Source organism: Leptidea sinapis, chromosome 29 (genome assembly GCF_905404315.1).
Source record: "Leptidea sinapis chromosome 29, ilLepSina1.1, whole genome shotgun sequence".
Classification (NCBI taxonomy): Eukaryota; Metazoa; Arthropoda; class Insecta; order Lepidoptera; family Pieridae; genus Leptidea; species Leptidea sinapis.
Genome location: NC_066293.1, coordinates 1024403 through 1043097, shown reverse-complemented (window position 1 = coordinate 1043097; position 18695 = coordinate 1024403). Strand labels below are relative to the sequence as shown.

Below are 18695 nucleotides of genomic sequence, written 5' to 3'. Positions count from 1 at the left end.
ATTATCAAAAATAACAACTTGATTTATTGGACTTTGGGTCGTCTGTGACTTCTGTCTTAGTTAACTTAGTTATTGGTTTCAACAAAATCAAAGTCAAATAAAGTTTATTCAATTAGGCATAACATAAGCGCTTTTGAATCGTCACAAGCTACAAATATTTCTTTTAAATTTCTGAATCTACCACATGTTCGGAATAAGTAGAACTCATGAGAAGAACATACAAGAAACTCAACGGCCACTCTTTTCAATCAAGTAGAGTATTTTACAATGGCTGTAATATACATAACAAATTAGTTTGTAAGGTGCTGCATCCAAAATATGTGTCGTGCTCAAAGTTAAAAACGTTTTAAATATTAAATATCTCATAAAAAGTAATAAAGAACAAATTGTATTAAAATAAATTATCGTAAATTGGATGCATCATCCTTTAGAGCTTGAAGTCATTGTTTGTGTAAGGATGCTTCGTGAACATGATGGTCGTGATTATTGTCATAATTAGTAATGCCATCTAACAAATACAATGATGTATTAACTATAACAGGTCGACCTGGCACTACAAGCAACACCCGTTCACGAGTTGACACATGGACCAGCCAACATTCCCTTACCTATATGGTTGTTGAGGGAAGGAGATGACCCGGCACACGACGCCGCCGCAAGAAATGCCACTTCATTGAGCATGAAGAAGAGTGTTATATAACTACGCATGATAACAGCAGAATTAATGCTCACAAACGAATTAGAGTGGATTTTATATTAACCAAAATAGTAACACAGACTAATCATACAGTTTCGACGCCGACCACTCCGCACTCCGCACTCCGCACTCAAACTCATTTTGTTCATAAAGCACCAAAAGAAGTTTTATTAAAAAATATATATGTATATATATATTATATTATTAGTTAAGCCAAAGGATGTTATGTTTTGTGTTTCTTTCGGTTGTTATTTAGTTGTTTGAGCTTCTTGTCAATCCAGTCCATGTAATGTGACAGCTCGGTGACGAGCACGACGTTCCCGTGGCTCCTGCGGATCGTCACGCCGTTCACACTGTATGTATGTCTGTGGGTACTCTGTAACAAGGGATACCTTGACAAATTTATTGAATCACAATAGTGGGAGGCTCCTTTGCACAGGATGCCTATATTATGGCTACCACAACGGCGACTTTTTCTGCTGTTAAACAGTTACGTGTCAGCAAGGTAAATGAGACTTAACATCTTATGTCTCAAGGTGACCAGTTCAATTGTAGTGCCGCTTAGAATCTTTGGGTTTTTAAAAAATTCTGAGCGGTACTGCATTTTTATGGGCAGGGCGTATCAATAACCATCAGCTGAACGTCCTGCTCGTCTCGTATGACAATAACATAAAAAATACAATAGAAATAACTTGATTTCTTATACAAAAAACACCTAACACCTTCAAATAACAATATTTTTCTAAAATATTAAAATAATAATTTAAATAAGATAACAAAAGATAAAAAGAACTGCGGTGCGCCCGCGCGGTTACTTTTAGGTTATCACTAAAGAAAACTCATAGCACTTAGACTTTGAGAAATAGTGATAAAACTACGGGCACTACGAGTGTACAGTTCATCTGATGGGAAGTGATCACCTCCACCCACACTCTCCTGTAATCAGAGGAATTCGCCTCCTCTTGCTCTCACCAGATGAATGACTGAAGCTAAGCTGGCCTTTTAGAGAGCTGTACAGTGAAGATGTTTTAGGAAGGGGTTTTTCTGTACCCATGTCGTATCGTCCTGGAAAAACCGCGCATGGAAGCGCTATCCACAGACAGAAGTTTACAAAGTATTAGATCCCCGACAATTGAAATAGCTCTTTGTTGAATATCAATGTCAAATGGTTTGAACTGATACTGGAGTGGATCACGCCAGATGTAAGCAATGTGTGGCCAGGTTTGTAGAGCGCTAGAATGATGGCCGTTGTATAGTTTTGCGTTACTCTATTTATGACCCCTAGTTTCTTCAAACTCAATTTGGCTTAGCCTTCCAAATGACCGTGAAATTGAATAGTTTGAGATATCGATACTCAGTATTCCGATACTAGGAGAGGCATTAAGGGAAGTGGTATCGAAGAGCGGTGATACGATCAAATGGCTTTATATGTGGTTAACGTGCAAACTTAAGTCTTCTGGGTTGTTAAGGTTCATTTTACCCTACTCCGCGACAAGAGAGACTCGATAGAAGACGACTTCCTGAGAGAGCCCTGCATGGCCCATGCATGTTACAGGCATGCAATATGCAAAATAATTAGTGAAGAATATCACACAGCAATTCCCGCTGCGTTTACGAGTTTACAGTAATTAAGGTAAAGGTCCACTTACATAAACTTTCGGAAACCCAAATGGCCAGTTCATACTATTTACCTCATCGATACAGAACAGTCCGCCGCCTAGCTCTGGCTCGTATTCTTGCTTCGGGGTGATCACGCAGCCCATGCCTGCAGGAGGAGCTGAGCTATCCTCCAGACAGTGCTCCTGTTTGGGCACATTTGGAATTACCTGTAAACCACAGAAATATTCAAAGTATGAGTGAGTCCCACACTCGCACAGAATACCGGCGTGAAATAGTGGCTTAGTGCTGCTATGTTTCACATAGGTTAGTGTCGAGGACCGAGGCCCAACCCACCATCCCTGCACGAGAATATGTCAGCGTGTCCTCAAAGAGATTCTACCCAAGAAACACTCCTCGTGATAGGTTCACGAGGAGCGTTCCGAAGAACTGTTTTGTCCTGATTCCTGCCCCTAAATTTCACCTACGCATGACATGATACTGGATGTGTGGCGTTCCTCCACAGCAAAACGCAAAATAACTTTTTTCCACGTACAACCAAGCTGTGGAATGAGCTTCCTTGTGCGGTGTTTCCGGGGCGATACAACTTGGGTACCTTCAATAATCCGCGTACACCTTCCTTAAAGGTTGGCAACACTCCTGTGGTTCCTCTGGTGTTGCAAAAGAATGTGGGCGGCGGTGATAACCTAACAACAGGTGTCCTGATTTTCCATATAAAAAATTCATACACAGAGGTCACGAGCATGTCGAGGTCAACCGTGACGTGAATCCATAATTTTCCCCCTGTACTAAAAATCGCTCAACGCAGCTAAAGAATTTTTATTTCAAAATTCTAAAGTAATACCTTTCTCAATACCAGTTTTATTTATTTACTCATGTGACGCAGAGCAATTAGAATTGTGTTAGTAGAATCAAGTGTTCTGTGAACAACTCGATCGCTTGGCGTTGTATAGAGGTCGCTACATTGTGTGTCGCGGGAGTGTTTCAAACAGTTGTTTGACCCTGATACCCAGAAAACCAATACACTGCCACAGGCCGCAAACAAAAATAATAAAAAAACTAGGCTTTTTTGGTATACCTATGTATATACCGGCTAATCGATTTATGTTGATATCATAAGACTGACTCTGACAGAGTGCCTCTTCAGATAGAATCTGACTGACTCAAATCAAATCAAACTCACTTTATTAGGTGACGAAATGACATAAATGAATGTCAAAAGTTTTCTTTTCCTTTTATATTGCTACTTCGGAAAAGGTTGAGCATTAATGAGAAGATGTTGATTTAAAATAGTGCCAGTGAGAAGTGGCAAGAACCTCATTGGCACTATTTTAAATCAACATCTACAGGTTCATCGTTTTACAAATCATTTCAATTACAATATGTTATGTAAAGTGACGCAACAAAAATACTGAAACGTCAAATACTAAACGCCTTACACGAGTAAGTCAAAAAATATACACAATATACTATTACATATTCTTTGATAATATGTAAATTAATTAGTAAAATGTTATAACAAGAGTTATTGAGTACAGTAAATGCATCAATCCACACACACCTTAATTAAATAAAGGTATTTTGCAAGCATTTTAATATCGATTATAAAAAATATATTAAAATTAATGTTACAACATGACTCTTCAGCTTAGTTTATACATTCAGCTGGTTACCTGGTGATCGTCTGCGGAGACCATCACACATCTACTCGATATTTGTGGCGGGTTCGGGCAGAGGCACGCCTCCCTCACCCACTTAGAACTCAGCTTCCGAGTCGTGATGATGGCCAGCTCATTTTCATGGTCAACTAAAACATAATATGGAATCCCCTATATACGATCCATTCGCAACGCATCGAGAGTATCCAAAGAGCATTCACACGACACCTTGCATACATTAGTACTGGATTCTCTCATAGACACCCGTACCATCAGCGCCTCAGGAAATTTAATATGATTTCATTGCTCGATCGGAGATCTCTTGCCGGAGTAATATTTTTGTACAAACTCTTAACGGTCAAACACAATGTAGTAACCTCTTGCAGAATATTAACCTTGCTGTCCCATATTTATTCCCAAGGTTCAAAATCAAGAGAATCTTCCATGTTCCTTCTGTAAAAACCAACCTGGGAGTTCAGGCGCCTCTCGCTCGAATTCTTCGCGAGTACAATAAGTTAAACGATACCAATTCAGAACTTGATATATTTGGTGGTGGGCTGGTCAGGTTTAAAGAAAGTGTTGTTAAACACTGGTACTCAATCTGCATTTGTGAAATAAGTAGTTTTTCTTTTTTTTTCTCGTCTTCATTATTTTCATTATTTTAATAAGTTAAAGTTATAATTTGTACTTTCATTTTTTATTTTTTTGTTTTTATCATAGCTTAGATAGTATTAGTTCTATTTTTCAGAAGTAATTAGAGAGTATTTTCTGTAATTTTTATGTTCACCATAATTGTCGTATACTTTAGAACTACTAATTGTAACATTAGATTAAGAAAATTGTATTGTATATGATGTGGTGTGCTTTAATAAATAAATAAAAATAAAATAATAAATAATCCGTTATTATGACATTTTATAATCAAAACTTAAACTGAATTAATAATTTACAAATTGTTTAAACATCACGATCCCTATAGCCCAGTGGTTAGTGACCCTGACTACTAAGCTAGAGGTCCCGGGTTTGTATCCCGGTAGGTGCAATCATTTATATGATGAATATGAATAATGTATGTTAAAGTAAGTATATTGTATTAAATATATCGTTGTCTTGTGCCTATAGTGCCACAGGCTATGCCTAGTTTGGGACAAGAAAATTTGTGTAAGAGTGTGTCAATATTATTATTATTATTTTGTTTCCCAAACAGCCGATTCTCTTACGGCTTCTTCAGGTGCCTCCACATGCCGCTCAAAATTGATCCCTTTAGAATTCTTTTTGATGTCATTTCTAATATACTAGATACTACTACCGCTTCGGAAACAAATGGCGCTCTGAGAGAGAATTTTATTGCCATTTCCTTTAGTTTTGTACAAATTTTATCGAATCTTTTAATTAGCAACCTCTCAAAAGTTGAGAAATACATACACCACCCATTCTCTATGAAAATGGTAAACTGAGACAAAAATCCAAAATGGTTACTTACATTTATTCAGGCCACCCGAAAAGTAAATCCCCTCAACATCTTCAGAGGCTGTTTGATTTCTGCTGAATTTAATTTTAATTGAATCTTTGTCTCTGCCCTGGAGACAAGAAGCTAGGGTGACGAGGGCGTGGCTGCTGCGGTCGATCAACGTAGCGGCGCACAGCGGCTTAAAATCCTGTATTGTGCTGAAACGGTTTATTGCCTACTATTATTGGAATGGACTCCATGTGAGGCTATAGTATGCTATGGTGCATAGATTGGCGGATCACTCCAACCAAACCAGCTTCTCCCAGATGTTCAGAACTAGGATGATCACAGACTTCTCAGTGAGACAGATTTTTCCTTTCCAAGATTACATAAGTGACCTTTTCATCTTCGTCCCGACAGCCTCTGCACTTAGAATGTCCGTTACCCCACGTCACTGACACGTCTTCTACTCGGGAGCGTCTTAGTTATGCCGCCAAATGTTTTACATAAGAGGTCAACCAGACTAGCTGGCGACATTTTTTGTATAAATGATAATATATATACTTACTCATAGATCCACGCCCTCCAAGGATACTGGCCGGGCAGAACATATTTCAAGCTGGGTCGCCTCTTGCGTGGAAAGCCCTCTCGATAAGTCACTCCACAATTTTTACTTGCTCTGAAAAAATAAACTAAATGCAACAAGAATATGCTGAGGGTATCGTATCTCTGAAAGAAAAAGAAAGCTTTATGTGACCACTTGACGTGTGTCGTAACAGGGCTGCTAGCGTATTAATAGCGTAGGTAAACGAAAATGGTCATTGATTCAAAGTACTATGTTGCACCGATAGAACACGATATATATATCGTGTTCTATTCGGTATTCGGCTCTCCATACATTTATGTATCGTTAACGGTTATCAACCCGCCAACGGGGTGAACTGAGAGACGGAGAACTAACCCTATACCACAGCCATATAATTCTATTTTAGAATTTATATAAATAAGACATTTATGTACGCTTGCACTCTCCGGATATTGAGGGACTTGTGCAGTGTTCATTGTGAAAAATTATGGCCGTATTTTATTTAAGAAAAATATGTGTTTGTACGAGTGTACACAGGTAAGAAGTGTTATCTTTTTTTATGGAAATATGGGACGAGATGGTAATTGATACGCCCTGCCCATCATAATGCAGTGCCGCTTAGGATTCTTAAAAACCCCAAAAACTCTGAGCGGCATTACAACTGCGCTCGTCGCCATGTTAAGTCTCATTTGCCCAGTAATTTCACTAGCTACGGCGCTCTTCAGACCGAAACACAATAATGCTTACACATTACTGCTTCGCGGCAGAAATAGGCGCCGTTGTGGTACCCATAATCTATCCGGCATCCTGTGCAAAGGAGCCTCCCACTGGTAAAGTGTAGCAACTTTATAACATATCATTTTTTTGCTACATATTTACAACTTTACAGAAATTGGGTAGATAAGGCTTAAGAAAAATATTTGGTTAGTATACTGAATATTGTTTAAAAAAACAACATGGCGTGTAACCGACCATCGTGACGACATACTATTTCGACAGTTTCACTTCCAAAACAGCAGTTCAGTTATAAAAGAGACTTACTGATGAAATGAAGTATTATGATTGGTATAGTAGCCAATAGTGGAAAAGTTTCCGCAGTAAGGTATATACTGAAATACACCACATTTACGAGATGTTACACGTCCGCCGTTCTAACTGATACTAAATCACTACTTACTCCCTGATGCTCTATTAGTCACCTGTGACAATACGGTTTTTTCACTTCCAGTACCTTTTCATGAAGGTTTCTTCTGGAGAATCTCCAGCTGTTACTTACCTCTCACTGGTAGCCTTCAGGTCGCTTTGTGGTATACAGCATATTTCTGCAGCAGAGTTGCAATGTTGATCGTTGAAACTGAAAATCAAATATATTATAAAGGGGTAAAAATTAAAAAGGTTTAAATAAAATGCTAAATGAGCGCTGGCATGTCTGCGGGAGACTACTGCCACTATGCAGCCGGTACACATACTGTGGTACATGTACCACATATGGGGTAGGCAAGTCGCCAGGGCTATATTGAAGCCCCTGCTTCCTTTCTACATGAAGTTTTAATAATTTAAATTAATAACTATTACGTACCCAAAATCTCATTTATTTCACACTAGATACCTAAATAGCTTGTATTTTTACTATGTTATGATAGTTTTCATTCATTATTATAGGTTCAATCACGTCGCAACGGACTGATGTGATTTTTATAAGAGTATTGTTAAAATCTGAAGAGAGAGATAGACTATTTTTAACCCCGTAAAATCAATGAGTTCCCACAGGTTTTTAAAAAAGCTAAACCTATTTGTAAGTTCCCATTCTCATTAAATAGGTAAGAGAGAGGATATATCGTGTGACGAACATCTTCGTATAGATAGGCAGGCGGAGGCAGACTCCGTTTGAACATCGATTATATGTATAATTGCTGGAAATACGCCAATGAGGTGCTGGCCTAGGGTTTTATTAAAAACCTCCAATGAACATACATTTGAAATAGAAAACACATTGGAACGTGGCGAACTAGGGTCGAACTGACGCGGCGGCTCCGTGGTGAGCTTGTTACACAAAAGAAGGTAGTTAATATTAATTCCTGAGGCAAGGAGCTGCGTGCATAAACACACAAATAAACGGATAAACTACCATTTTTTTAAGTTAGTTTAGTTATCAGTGGGCAGCTTCTTGTCACATTGCCGGCTCGATGGCGAATTTTTTCTGCCGGATATGTTTCGGTGTTATGGGCGCTTTATCTAGTGAAATTATTGGGCTGATCATACTGAATATCTTATGTTGCAAGGTAATAATTGCGACGCAGGTCAGAATTTTGAGTTCAATAACCCTGAGTGGAACTGCACTGTATCGAGGAGGCCATATCTCATACGATCACTCTCGTCATTTATTCTTATATAAAGTCACCTCCTTTTTAAAAATTGATTCGATTCAAATACTTTTTGACGTCACATGAATCACTACAACGGAAGAAACCAAGAGAAGATTTCTCGCACTTGTTCCATTTATTATTTTGCGAAATTCTTAGACGTACAGAGTGGATATTTTACATCAAATCACGAGACGCAGAGATACAGAATCCTGGTAGGATTAGGACCTCGTAGGAACAGTGTAAAACATTATGGATACAAATATATCACTAGATACACAATACATTAATCGATAAAAAATATATAGAACAGAAGCGGCTAAGACTCCTTATTCACATTCACACACACACACACACATTCACGCACATGTATGTGTAAATCTACAAATTCAAAAATTTGTTTGGACAAGTTTTTATCAAACATAACTTAAGTAAGTAGGTACAACATTTTCACAACAGCACTCCCTTCCCGTTCTTTTGTAATTCCGAAATAATTACTTTTTCATACTGTTAAATACTACGTTATTGTTACTATAAATAAATCCATGACCTAAATCTCCTATAAAGAGACAAAGATAGTAAAATAAATTTAAGCTGATACGTACGTTAGATTCCTGATGACACGATTCTTGACTTCCTCTGCGTCACATCTGTAACAATTGTGGCACCGGCTCAACTCTCCTGTGATCTGTTCACATTGTTTTATTTTGGGCACATCTGAAATAAGACGCAAATTACACTTCACACACAATGAATATAACTTAATTCGTGATCCATAAATGATATTTAGATAAAGAGTGTCGGACCGAAACAAGACTTTCTACCCAAGTAGAATCTTAAGACTTGTTCAAAATAATATTGAATTTAATTTAGTTTAAATAAATTTAGCTAGGTTTTTAAACTGAATGAACCACATTAATATAGATGTAGCGTTCAGGTAGATGGGCGTCACGGGAAATCCTGCCTAAAATCGGCAGGGCGTATCAGTCGTCTGCCAGCATTAATGAAGTGGCATTTGCAGCTCTCAATATACCAGCTGTTTTAGAGCCAAATGGTATTACCCGCCGCGATGGCAAGCGTCCTGATGGAGTGACCCTGGTGGCTTGGGAACGTGGAAGGGCGCTGGTGTGGGACGCAACTTGAGTCGACACTCTGGCTCCTTCTCATGTCCAAGTTACGTCAATTGGTGCTGGGGCTGCTGCTTAGACTGCCGAAGACAGCAAGCGTCGCAAATATGTCGGTCTCAGTGAGTCATACATCTTTATGCCGTTTGGTGTCGAGAAACTTCGCCCGTGGGGCCCCGAGGCGCGGAGAATGTACAAAGTACTATCTTCTCGCCTCAATAGGGCTACTGGCAACCCAAGCTCTGGCAGCTATTTCGGTGAACGGATCAGCCTAGCTATCCAACGTAAAATGCGGCACAGTATTCTTGGTAAACTTCCCCGTAGTGATAGTATTAATTTTATGTAAAAAAAAAAAAGATATATTATGAAATATTTATCGGTGCGACATCACGTTGGTCATTTATGGTCAATTTCAATTAGGGACCTCTTTCTTTCTTAAAGTTGGTTGAACACTTACCAAATTGCTCATAAAAGGTGCTAAAATCATCATCACCAGTAGCAGAGAGGACCCCACTGGCCACCAGCCACACGAGTGTTGTGTACGATAACCTGTAATAGATGGTTCCCGTTTAACTCCCAGACATATAAAGAGTAACAGAACAAACATTGATCCATAGTTATAAATATTTAATGAATAATGGTTACGAAAACAGGTTATTCGCATTTTATACCAATACTCTCGTTCTCGTTATTTTTTAAGGTTATTATCATTTAATTACATTATAATATATGTAATATAGCGATATAGTATGTGCGGTAATGTGCCATGTTATTCGATGACTTTTTGCCATCTTAGTAGTGAGTACATGATCACAGCGCTGTAGAAATTTTGGGACTTTTTAACAAAATATATAATATAAATACATACATAAATTTGGCAGCGCTCACATTATATTAACCTGACACTACCTAAGGAACTTGAAGAGACCGAAACACGATACATTAACATCTCCCAACCAAGACCTCTTATTGTTTCCTGAGAGGCTAAAGATATGTGTGCTCTAACGTTGTCGTGATGAATGACCTTTCCCCTGTCACGACTTAAGTACTCACATTTACTTAGTGTGAATATTTAAAAAAAAATCAATTATTTACTTTTTATTTATCGGTGGGAATATTTCTCGGTCTGTTCATTTCATTGCACGGATAAGTCTTGCGAACTCATTTTCCAATTAATTTCCAATAGTCTAGCTTTCTCGTTAAACAACTGATTCGGTTTCTCTTATTTTTAGATAATTTTTTGACGTTTCGTGTCATCGCTTTCGATGGCAAGCTTACTGGCGTCTTACGTCACACACTTAGTAACACATTTCTGAGTTTCAATCAAGAATAAGCCCCTACAAACGAAGAAACAAAATTTAAATTGGTCTATAGACATGGGGTTAAGCAAAAAATACACCCGAAGTGCCGGAAATAAGTTGTAAATAGATGGCTTCACTTACAAGTAATACTTACATTGTGACGACGTGTGTTACACTGTATTATTTTACAATATACACGTATTTAATATAGAATATTGTATAATATTTGTACGTCACTAAACAGGAACTTATCACAAATACTGAGCAGGATAAATGCAGCCTGGCTGTGGTTTTGATATGAGCTGTTATAATATATTGTAATATGAAATGCTACTTTGAGGCAATCATCGAATAACCTAAATACGGTCGAAGATGTCTGGTCCATGCGTCATGCTCGTGAGCTGGTTGTGGTGCCTGGATGATTCTTACATTGAGAATTCGATATTATTGTTAAATAACAATGAAGAATTTTTCTTCAATTAATTTAAATTAAGTTATTTGACAAGGGAGGACAACTCTTGCAATATCATACAAAATAGGCAACATTCACCAAATATAAATGTTACTGCTATAGATAATCATAATATAAAGCTCATAAATATTGTTCACCAGAATATACAAGGTATCTCAAGTAAGGAATTAGAAATTGAACTGTTTTTGAGCTGCTGTAATATAGATATATTATGTACAGAACATTGGCGTAAGAGTCATCAGCTCCAGTTTAGTTTTAGAGAACATAAAGTAGTCAGTTCGTTTTGTAGAAGTAGTGCAATACATGGAGGTTCCATAATTATTATTAATAATAGATTAATATGTAAAAATAGAAGAGATATTGTTAATCTCTCTATAGAACAACTAATTGAGATAGCTTGTATAGAACTAGAGCAATTTATTATTGTAAGTGTATACCGCCCCCCCACTGCATCATATGAACAATTCCAACATAGAATGGAGGAGATACTATCAAAATTTAGCAAAACTAGCAAGTCAATTATAGTGTGTGGAGATTTTAATATAAAATTGCTTGAACCTTCGGCCAATTGTACTAGCCTTAAAAATTTATTTCAAAGTTTTAATTTGTTCAATGTATTTTGGGAACCTACTAGAATCACTTCTACAACAGCAACCTGTTTAGATAATATTTTTACAGATGTTACTATTACTAGTAAACTCATAATTTGAAATAATCATCAGTCCGACCATAGTGGGCAACTTATAAAAGTAAATACAAGATTGGACAATGTCAGACCAAAAAAGGTGAAGATTATACCAGTTACGGGTAGCCGTCTTGAGAGGTTTAGAAATAATTTGGTAAATACGATACCATTTTTACACTGTGGTGAAACTGCTAATTTTCACTTTAACTTAGTCTTCAATTCCTTCTGTGAGGAATTTGACAGGATTTTTACTCCAGTAACGGTGACAGTAAACAACAAACATAGTTTTAATGATTGGGCAACAATGGGTATCCACAAAAGTCGTAAACGCTTATATTACCTTTATTATGAGAAACATTACAATAATAGTGAAGAATTTAAAATATATGTAAAAAAATACTCCAAGCTCTTTAAAGTAGTTTGTCATGAAGCAAAAACACGTTTCATTGCAGATAAAATTAAAAACAGTAATAATAAAGTAAAACCGACTTGGAGTGTAATTAACAATGAAACTGGTAGATCGAATTGCCGTAACACCTCTATCTGTTTAAATATTAATAATCGCGTTATAAATTCGGAAATAGAAATTGCAAATGAATTTGATAAATACTTCTCCGAAATCCCGATTGTCACGACCAAAGACCTTAACTCTTCGCCAAAAGCAGCATATGATATGCTTAAATTACACGTACCAGTATCTTCCACTGATTTGAAATTTAAGTATGTTACAGGTAGCAATATAATAAAAATCTTCAAATTAATTAACCTAAAATATACAAAAGACCTATGGGGCCATTCGACTAATATTGTAAAATACATACTTGACATTATAGCACCTGAATTAGCAATAATATTTAATGAATGCATAGATGAGGGTGTGTTCCCTGACCTCAAGAAATACAGCAAAGTTATACCTTTGTTTAAATCGGGCAGTTCTTTTGACCCTGCTAATTTCAGACCTATTTCAGTGCTGCCTGTTTTTAGTAAAATTTTTGAAAAACTTTTGCCTCAACAGCTACTAATGCATTTTTGTAAGTTAATGAACAAAAATCAATTTGGTTTCACTAGGGGCTTATCAACAATTAATGCGGGTACTAGACTCATTGAGTACATCTTTGACGCCTGGGAAGAGTCGCAGGATGCATTGGGAATTTTTTGTGATTTGTCCAATGCATTTGACTGCAACCACCATGAAACTTAACTCCTAAAACTAAAGCATTATGGAGTGAAAAATAGAGCCCTAAATCTGTTAAAATCATATTTAAGCGAAAGAGTTCAGATAGTCGATGTAAATGGCAAACGGTCCTCGGGTAAACCTGTGGAAATAGGTGTTCCACAGGGTTCTATTCTCGGTCCTTTCTTGTTTCTTATATATATTAACGATCTACCGTTTGTGGTAGATGATAGCCATGAGATTGTATTGTTTGCTGATGATACTTCACTTATTTTAAAAGTAAAGCGACGTGCGGATATTGATGACGAGGTAAGCAATGCACTCTCAAAGTTAGTGCGTTAGTTTGAGAAGAACGTTCATTACACCAAACACAGCGGAGGTACAAACCAACGTACTTATAAATGACCAAAGATTGGAACTTGTGGACACTACGGTCTTCTTGGGTATCACGTTAGATAAAAAGCTTCAGTGGGGTCCACATATTACCCATCTAGCAGATAGACTCAGCTCTGCGGCATATGCAGTTAGAAAGATTAGAGAGTACACGAATGTTGCGACCGCTAGATTAGTGTACTTTAGTTATTTTCACAGCATCATGACGTACGGTATATTACTATGGGGTCATGCTGCTGACATTGATATATTGTTTGCACTGCAAAAGAGAGCTGTTCGTGCTATATATCAGCTTGGTTATAGACAGTCTCTCAAAGAAAAATTTAAAGAAATAAATATTATGCCTGTTCATTGTCAGTACATTTATGAAAATTTAATATATGTTCACAAAAATCGTCACCTTTTTGCTCTTAATAGTGATTTTCATTATTATAACACTAGTAATAAGGGATTGCTTGTAACTAATTCTAGTAGGCTTCATAAGATACATAATAGCTTTAAGGGTAAATGTATACACTTCTACAATAAAGTCCCAGCCACTATTCAGGCATAATCTACAAATAAATTTAAATGTTTTATAAAAAAATGGCTCTGTCGTAAATCCTATTACTCCACTGCTGAATATCTAAATGATCGGACAGTCTGGGACTGGATTGTGTTTATTTTATAGCGATAGAAATGACTGTACAATATTGTATATTTTTATTGAAAAGAGCGCAAAAAAATAGAATGTTGGGAGAGTTTCTTGCGCCGCTTCTTCTCTCCCAGAGCGCCATTTGTTTCCGAAGCGGTAGTAGTATCTAGTAGTATAAGAAATGACATAAAAAGAATTCTAAAGAAACCAATTTTGAGAAAATAAATGCCTTTATGCCTTTTAATAAAATCTATGTTATCTTTAATGGTTTAATTATGTTAATCACTATAAATATATTGTGTTTAAAGTAATCTGTGCAAGCATTAAACTGTAATATTATTAACTAGTCGTAAAAGCTACGCTTATTATTATTTATTTATTAGTAGACGGTGGCTATTTGTCAAGTCCTAACCTAATGAGTCCTAGTAACACCGCGTCCAGAATTGAACTACATATTGTGTTCGCCACTCATACTTGTAGCTCGTCGTCAAGCCCTGCCGCTTTTAACAACCGCAGTTATTCTTGTTGCGAGTATTACAAACAACACCTGGGAGCAGGGTGTAGTCACCAAGGATGGTGTTACGGTTAGTATCCTGGTAAGTATAGGTACATAGGTTTTTCCTGCTCAATAGTAGGGCGTCATTCGCGTTTCTGTTATTGAATTCCAATCAGTGCTTTGGAATGGTTTAAACCTGTTGATTTGCGCCAGCGTTTAGGTGCTTCTAGCTACGCTTAGCGATTTTTTCGTATTATGATTATTAAAATTTAAGCCACTAGCTAACACACACATTGGCAGATCATAATTATTGATCACGCATTATCGGGGCGTTGGGTAGTCTTGAGAGACATAGTCCGCTGACAGATGGACTGACGGAAGGAGAGTACATCAGAGACTTGGTAATAGAGTTAAACCTGGCTGACTCATGATGGGATTCCAATGAAAGAATAAACTCAAAAATTATAAATAAAATGATTTATTGGGTCTAGTATTTGTACTGTTGCATAAAATACTTATTTATTTATTTTATTTAAATAAGGGACGAAACGAGCAAGACGCTCAGCTGATGATAATTGATACGCCCTGCCCATTACAATGCAGTGCCGCTCAGAATTATTGCAAATACCCAAAAATTCTGAGCGGCACTACAACTGCGCTCGTCACCTTGAGACAAGATGTAATACTTTTTTAATCCTATATTCCAACATTAGTATTTTAAAAATGACTTAATTTTATAAATATAACTTGACTGCTGATCTGATTTCACCAAGTGTTAGTTATTATGATTACTGTTTTAAACCACTTATTCTTAAATATCTCACATCAAACCACGTGTCCAGTCATGTCCAACTCCATTTTTGTAGTTAAACTATTATAAAATAAATGAATCTTATACAAGTATCCTGAAAAAATTAGAGTTCCGTGATACTAATCAATGAGCCAAAATTATTATAAACGTTAAAATGTAAATTGAAACGCCTATTTACTTTCGACAGCAAAGTAACGCTAGCCAACATTTGCTAATTTGGTTATCTATTTTTAAAACATTGCTGATTACGTACGGATCTGTTATTTTAATGAAATACAACCCATGTCGAGTATTGATAATATACCTTAGTATCTATTATTCTGGTGTAAAAATAATAATATACACGCTCACAATAATTCAAATCTTCTCTTTATAATATAAGTATACCTAGTACTTATGCCAAAGAATTTGGTTATTTTACTTAAGGTACTCTTACAATACATAATATAGGGAACTAAAAAGAGTTCCCTGGCTATAAAAAGCTTCTAACTCAACCCTCTAAATAAAGTCTTGCACGTGATAGAAAGTCAGCGCAAAACAGATCAGTAAGTATAGTATAGTCCCTTGTGAGTCTTCTGCGACATTTGTCACGTAATTCCAAGATCGCACCACACGCTACCAGCTATCATAACAGTATGGTTTTCAATTAATTTCTTCCACAACCAACAAAACTTGACACGTTTTATTAGTTAGTTAGTTAGTTAGTTAGTATTTGAACGTGACATTTTGAAACGGATTCATCTGAATTTAGTTTTATGAAACCAAGATGCAAGTAAAACTTTTTATCGCAAAATAGCATACTTATTATTAATATCAGCATAATAATCGAAGAATAGAAACAAATTGATATTTGTAATTTTTTTTTTTTTTTTTTATTATTGAACCAACAGCACACAAAAATTAAACTAATAACAAAAATATTATGCGATGGCCGACTGCCAATTACAGGTTCACACTATTTATGGTATAACATTTAACGCTCTAATTAAACTATGATTAAATCAAAATAAAAAATAATTAACTAATAAATATAAAGGTGTGTATGTGTGTATGAGTGTATGTGTGTATGAGTGTATGTGCGTATGTCTTAAGTCGTTTTCAACTCTTCGATTACAGTATACTTAAAATGATTTCCTTTTTGAAAGAGCTTTTAGTATGGACGAATATATCTGTTGGTAAGAAATGTTTATTATAGCAGCTAAGGGTACGGCAGACCACCGAATTCTGTGCATAAATAGAGTGAGTAATTGGGACATTAAAAAGGGTGGTATGCCTTGTACGCTTATTCGGGATTCTAAATTGCATGAATGAAGATGTAAGTTCGGGGCAGTCAATTTTGTTGCTGCACACGTCATACAGAAATAACATATCTAGTAAAGTTCGCCGGTCTTTTAATTGCATTAATTTATGTTGGCTACAGGATTAACTAACTAACTAGAACCATAATGCTGAAGGCGATATTCTAATACCTTTACAAATTTTGATTGTATATTCTCTATTTCATCGATATATATCCTATAGTATGGGTTCCAGATATTACAGCAGTATTCTTAGACGCTACGAACATATGAGAAATAAAGAACTTTTATACACTCTAAACCTGAAAAAGGTTGACTTACACGTATAACGAAACCTAGATTCCTGTAAGCTTTTTCAGTTATTGCAGCAATGTGATCTGACATTGACATTTTTGTATCAAACACCATTTCTAAGTCCCTAATGCTATTCGTTCGTGTTAAAGGAACATCAAGTAATGTGTATTCGTATTTTAATTCTTTTTCGCGTAAAGGTGATTTGAAAACATTTAGTTACATTGACTCCAATACGGTTGTCATGATAATAGTCACACAGTCTGATCAAATCACTCTGAAGGTTTATTGAATCTATTTCAGTCTTAATGCGAGCGTAAATTTTAGTGTCGTCAGCATACATAAGAAATTTAGCAAACTGGAAACAGTCGCCAATATCATATAAATAAGATAAATATAGTAATGGTCCCAAAATTGACCCTTGCGGAACTCCAGAAGGAACATCCACAAGGTCAGAACGATGCCCAGCCAAGACCACAGCTTGCGAACGATTGTACAGGTAAGACTCCATCCAACGAAGAAGATCACCACGAATCCCTAGTTCCTGCAACTTGCGTAAAAGTATAATATGGTCGACTCGATCAAACGCCTTCTCAAAATCAGTATAAATTACGTCAATTTGATAACCATCATCCATTCCACGCTGAACGTAATTAATAAAAAGAGTAAGATTGGTATTAGTGGAGCGACCATGTATGAAACCATGCTGCTCTAGAGGTAAGTGACGAATGATTATGGGGTACAGGTAATTGTGTGCTACCCTTTCCATTAATTTACCTAACGTATTAAGTATTGATATAGGCCTATAATTTTCAACAGATGCTTTAGACCCTTTTTTATGTATTGGTACAATATTAGCAGTTTTCCATATTTTTGGGAAATATCCTTCAAGAAAGCAGCGATTAAAAATTAGTGTTATAGGTGCTGATACTGATGCAGAACAAGCGACCAGAAAGCTTGGTGGAATTTTCTCACAACCCGGGCCTTTTGATGTATCAAGAGTTTTTAGTAATTTTTTTACCTCATCAATCGTAAGTTGAATATTGCTGATTGTGTCATGACAAATAGACCGTTCCTCTGAAAAAACTTTATATTGCGATGCAGGTGAAATAAAATTTTTGAAGAAGAAATCATTAAAAGCATTACAAATATCATATTGATTTGAGATAGTCTCATCTTTATAAAGCATCACGCCAGGGTAAGCAGATTTATTATTTCTTTTGGATTTAACATAAGTCCAGATTAATTTAGGTGTAGATTTTATTTTATCCTCAGAGTTCCTAATATATTCTGAATAGCAACTTTTTTCAACGTTTTTAACACGCCGACGTAATTTAGAAAAGGAAGCATAGTCGTTCGGATTATTGTATTTTTTCCATAGATGATGATATTTTGCTTTCTCTTTTATTATATTTATGAGAGCCTTAGTGTACCACATAGGATATGTGTAAGTGTGCGAAACAGTTTTATGAGGTACAAATTGCGATATCGATTCATACAATATGGAGTAAAATTTATCGATCGCGTCATGCAGTGGTAAGCATTCAAGCGAAGTCCAATTAGAAAAAAAGTAGTTTACAGCATTATAATCTACCTTATTATAGAAATAACGTTTCGTATTAGTACGTTTTATTGACGGTAATAC

The 18695-nt window shown here is 36.3% G+C and overlaps 1 protein-coding gene across 2 annotated transcripts; it reads right to left on the bottom strand.

Moving 5' to 3' along the window:
- Positions 1-883: 883 nt before the first annotated feature.
- Positions 884-11043, bottom strand: LOC126973266 (uncharacterized). 2 transcript variants are annotated; one of them, XR_007731314.1, is made up of 9 exons: positions 10591-10735; positions 9953-10044; positions 8977-9088; positions 7285-7362; positions 5991-6101; positions 5456-5640; positions 3988-4121; positions 2389-2523; positions 884-1073 (listed from the first exon to the last, which is right to left on the bottom strand). XR_007731314.1 is itself a non-coding variant. In XM_050820479.1 (9 exons), coding segments are annotated over exons 1-9 (1002 nt in total). In that variant the 5' UTR covers positions 10953-11043; the 3' UTR covers positions 884-920. The 2 variants fall into 2 exon arrangements, 1 of the variants encoding a protein (XP_050676436.1); XM_050820479.1 differs by lacking the exon at positions 10591-10735 and adding an exon at positions 10951-11043.
- Between the last annotated feature and the right edge of the window lie 7652 nt (positions 11044-18695).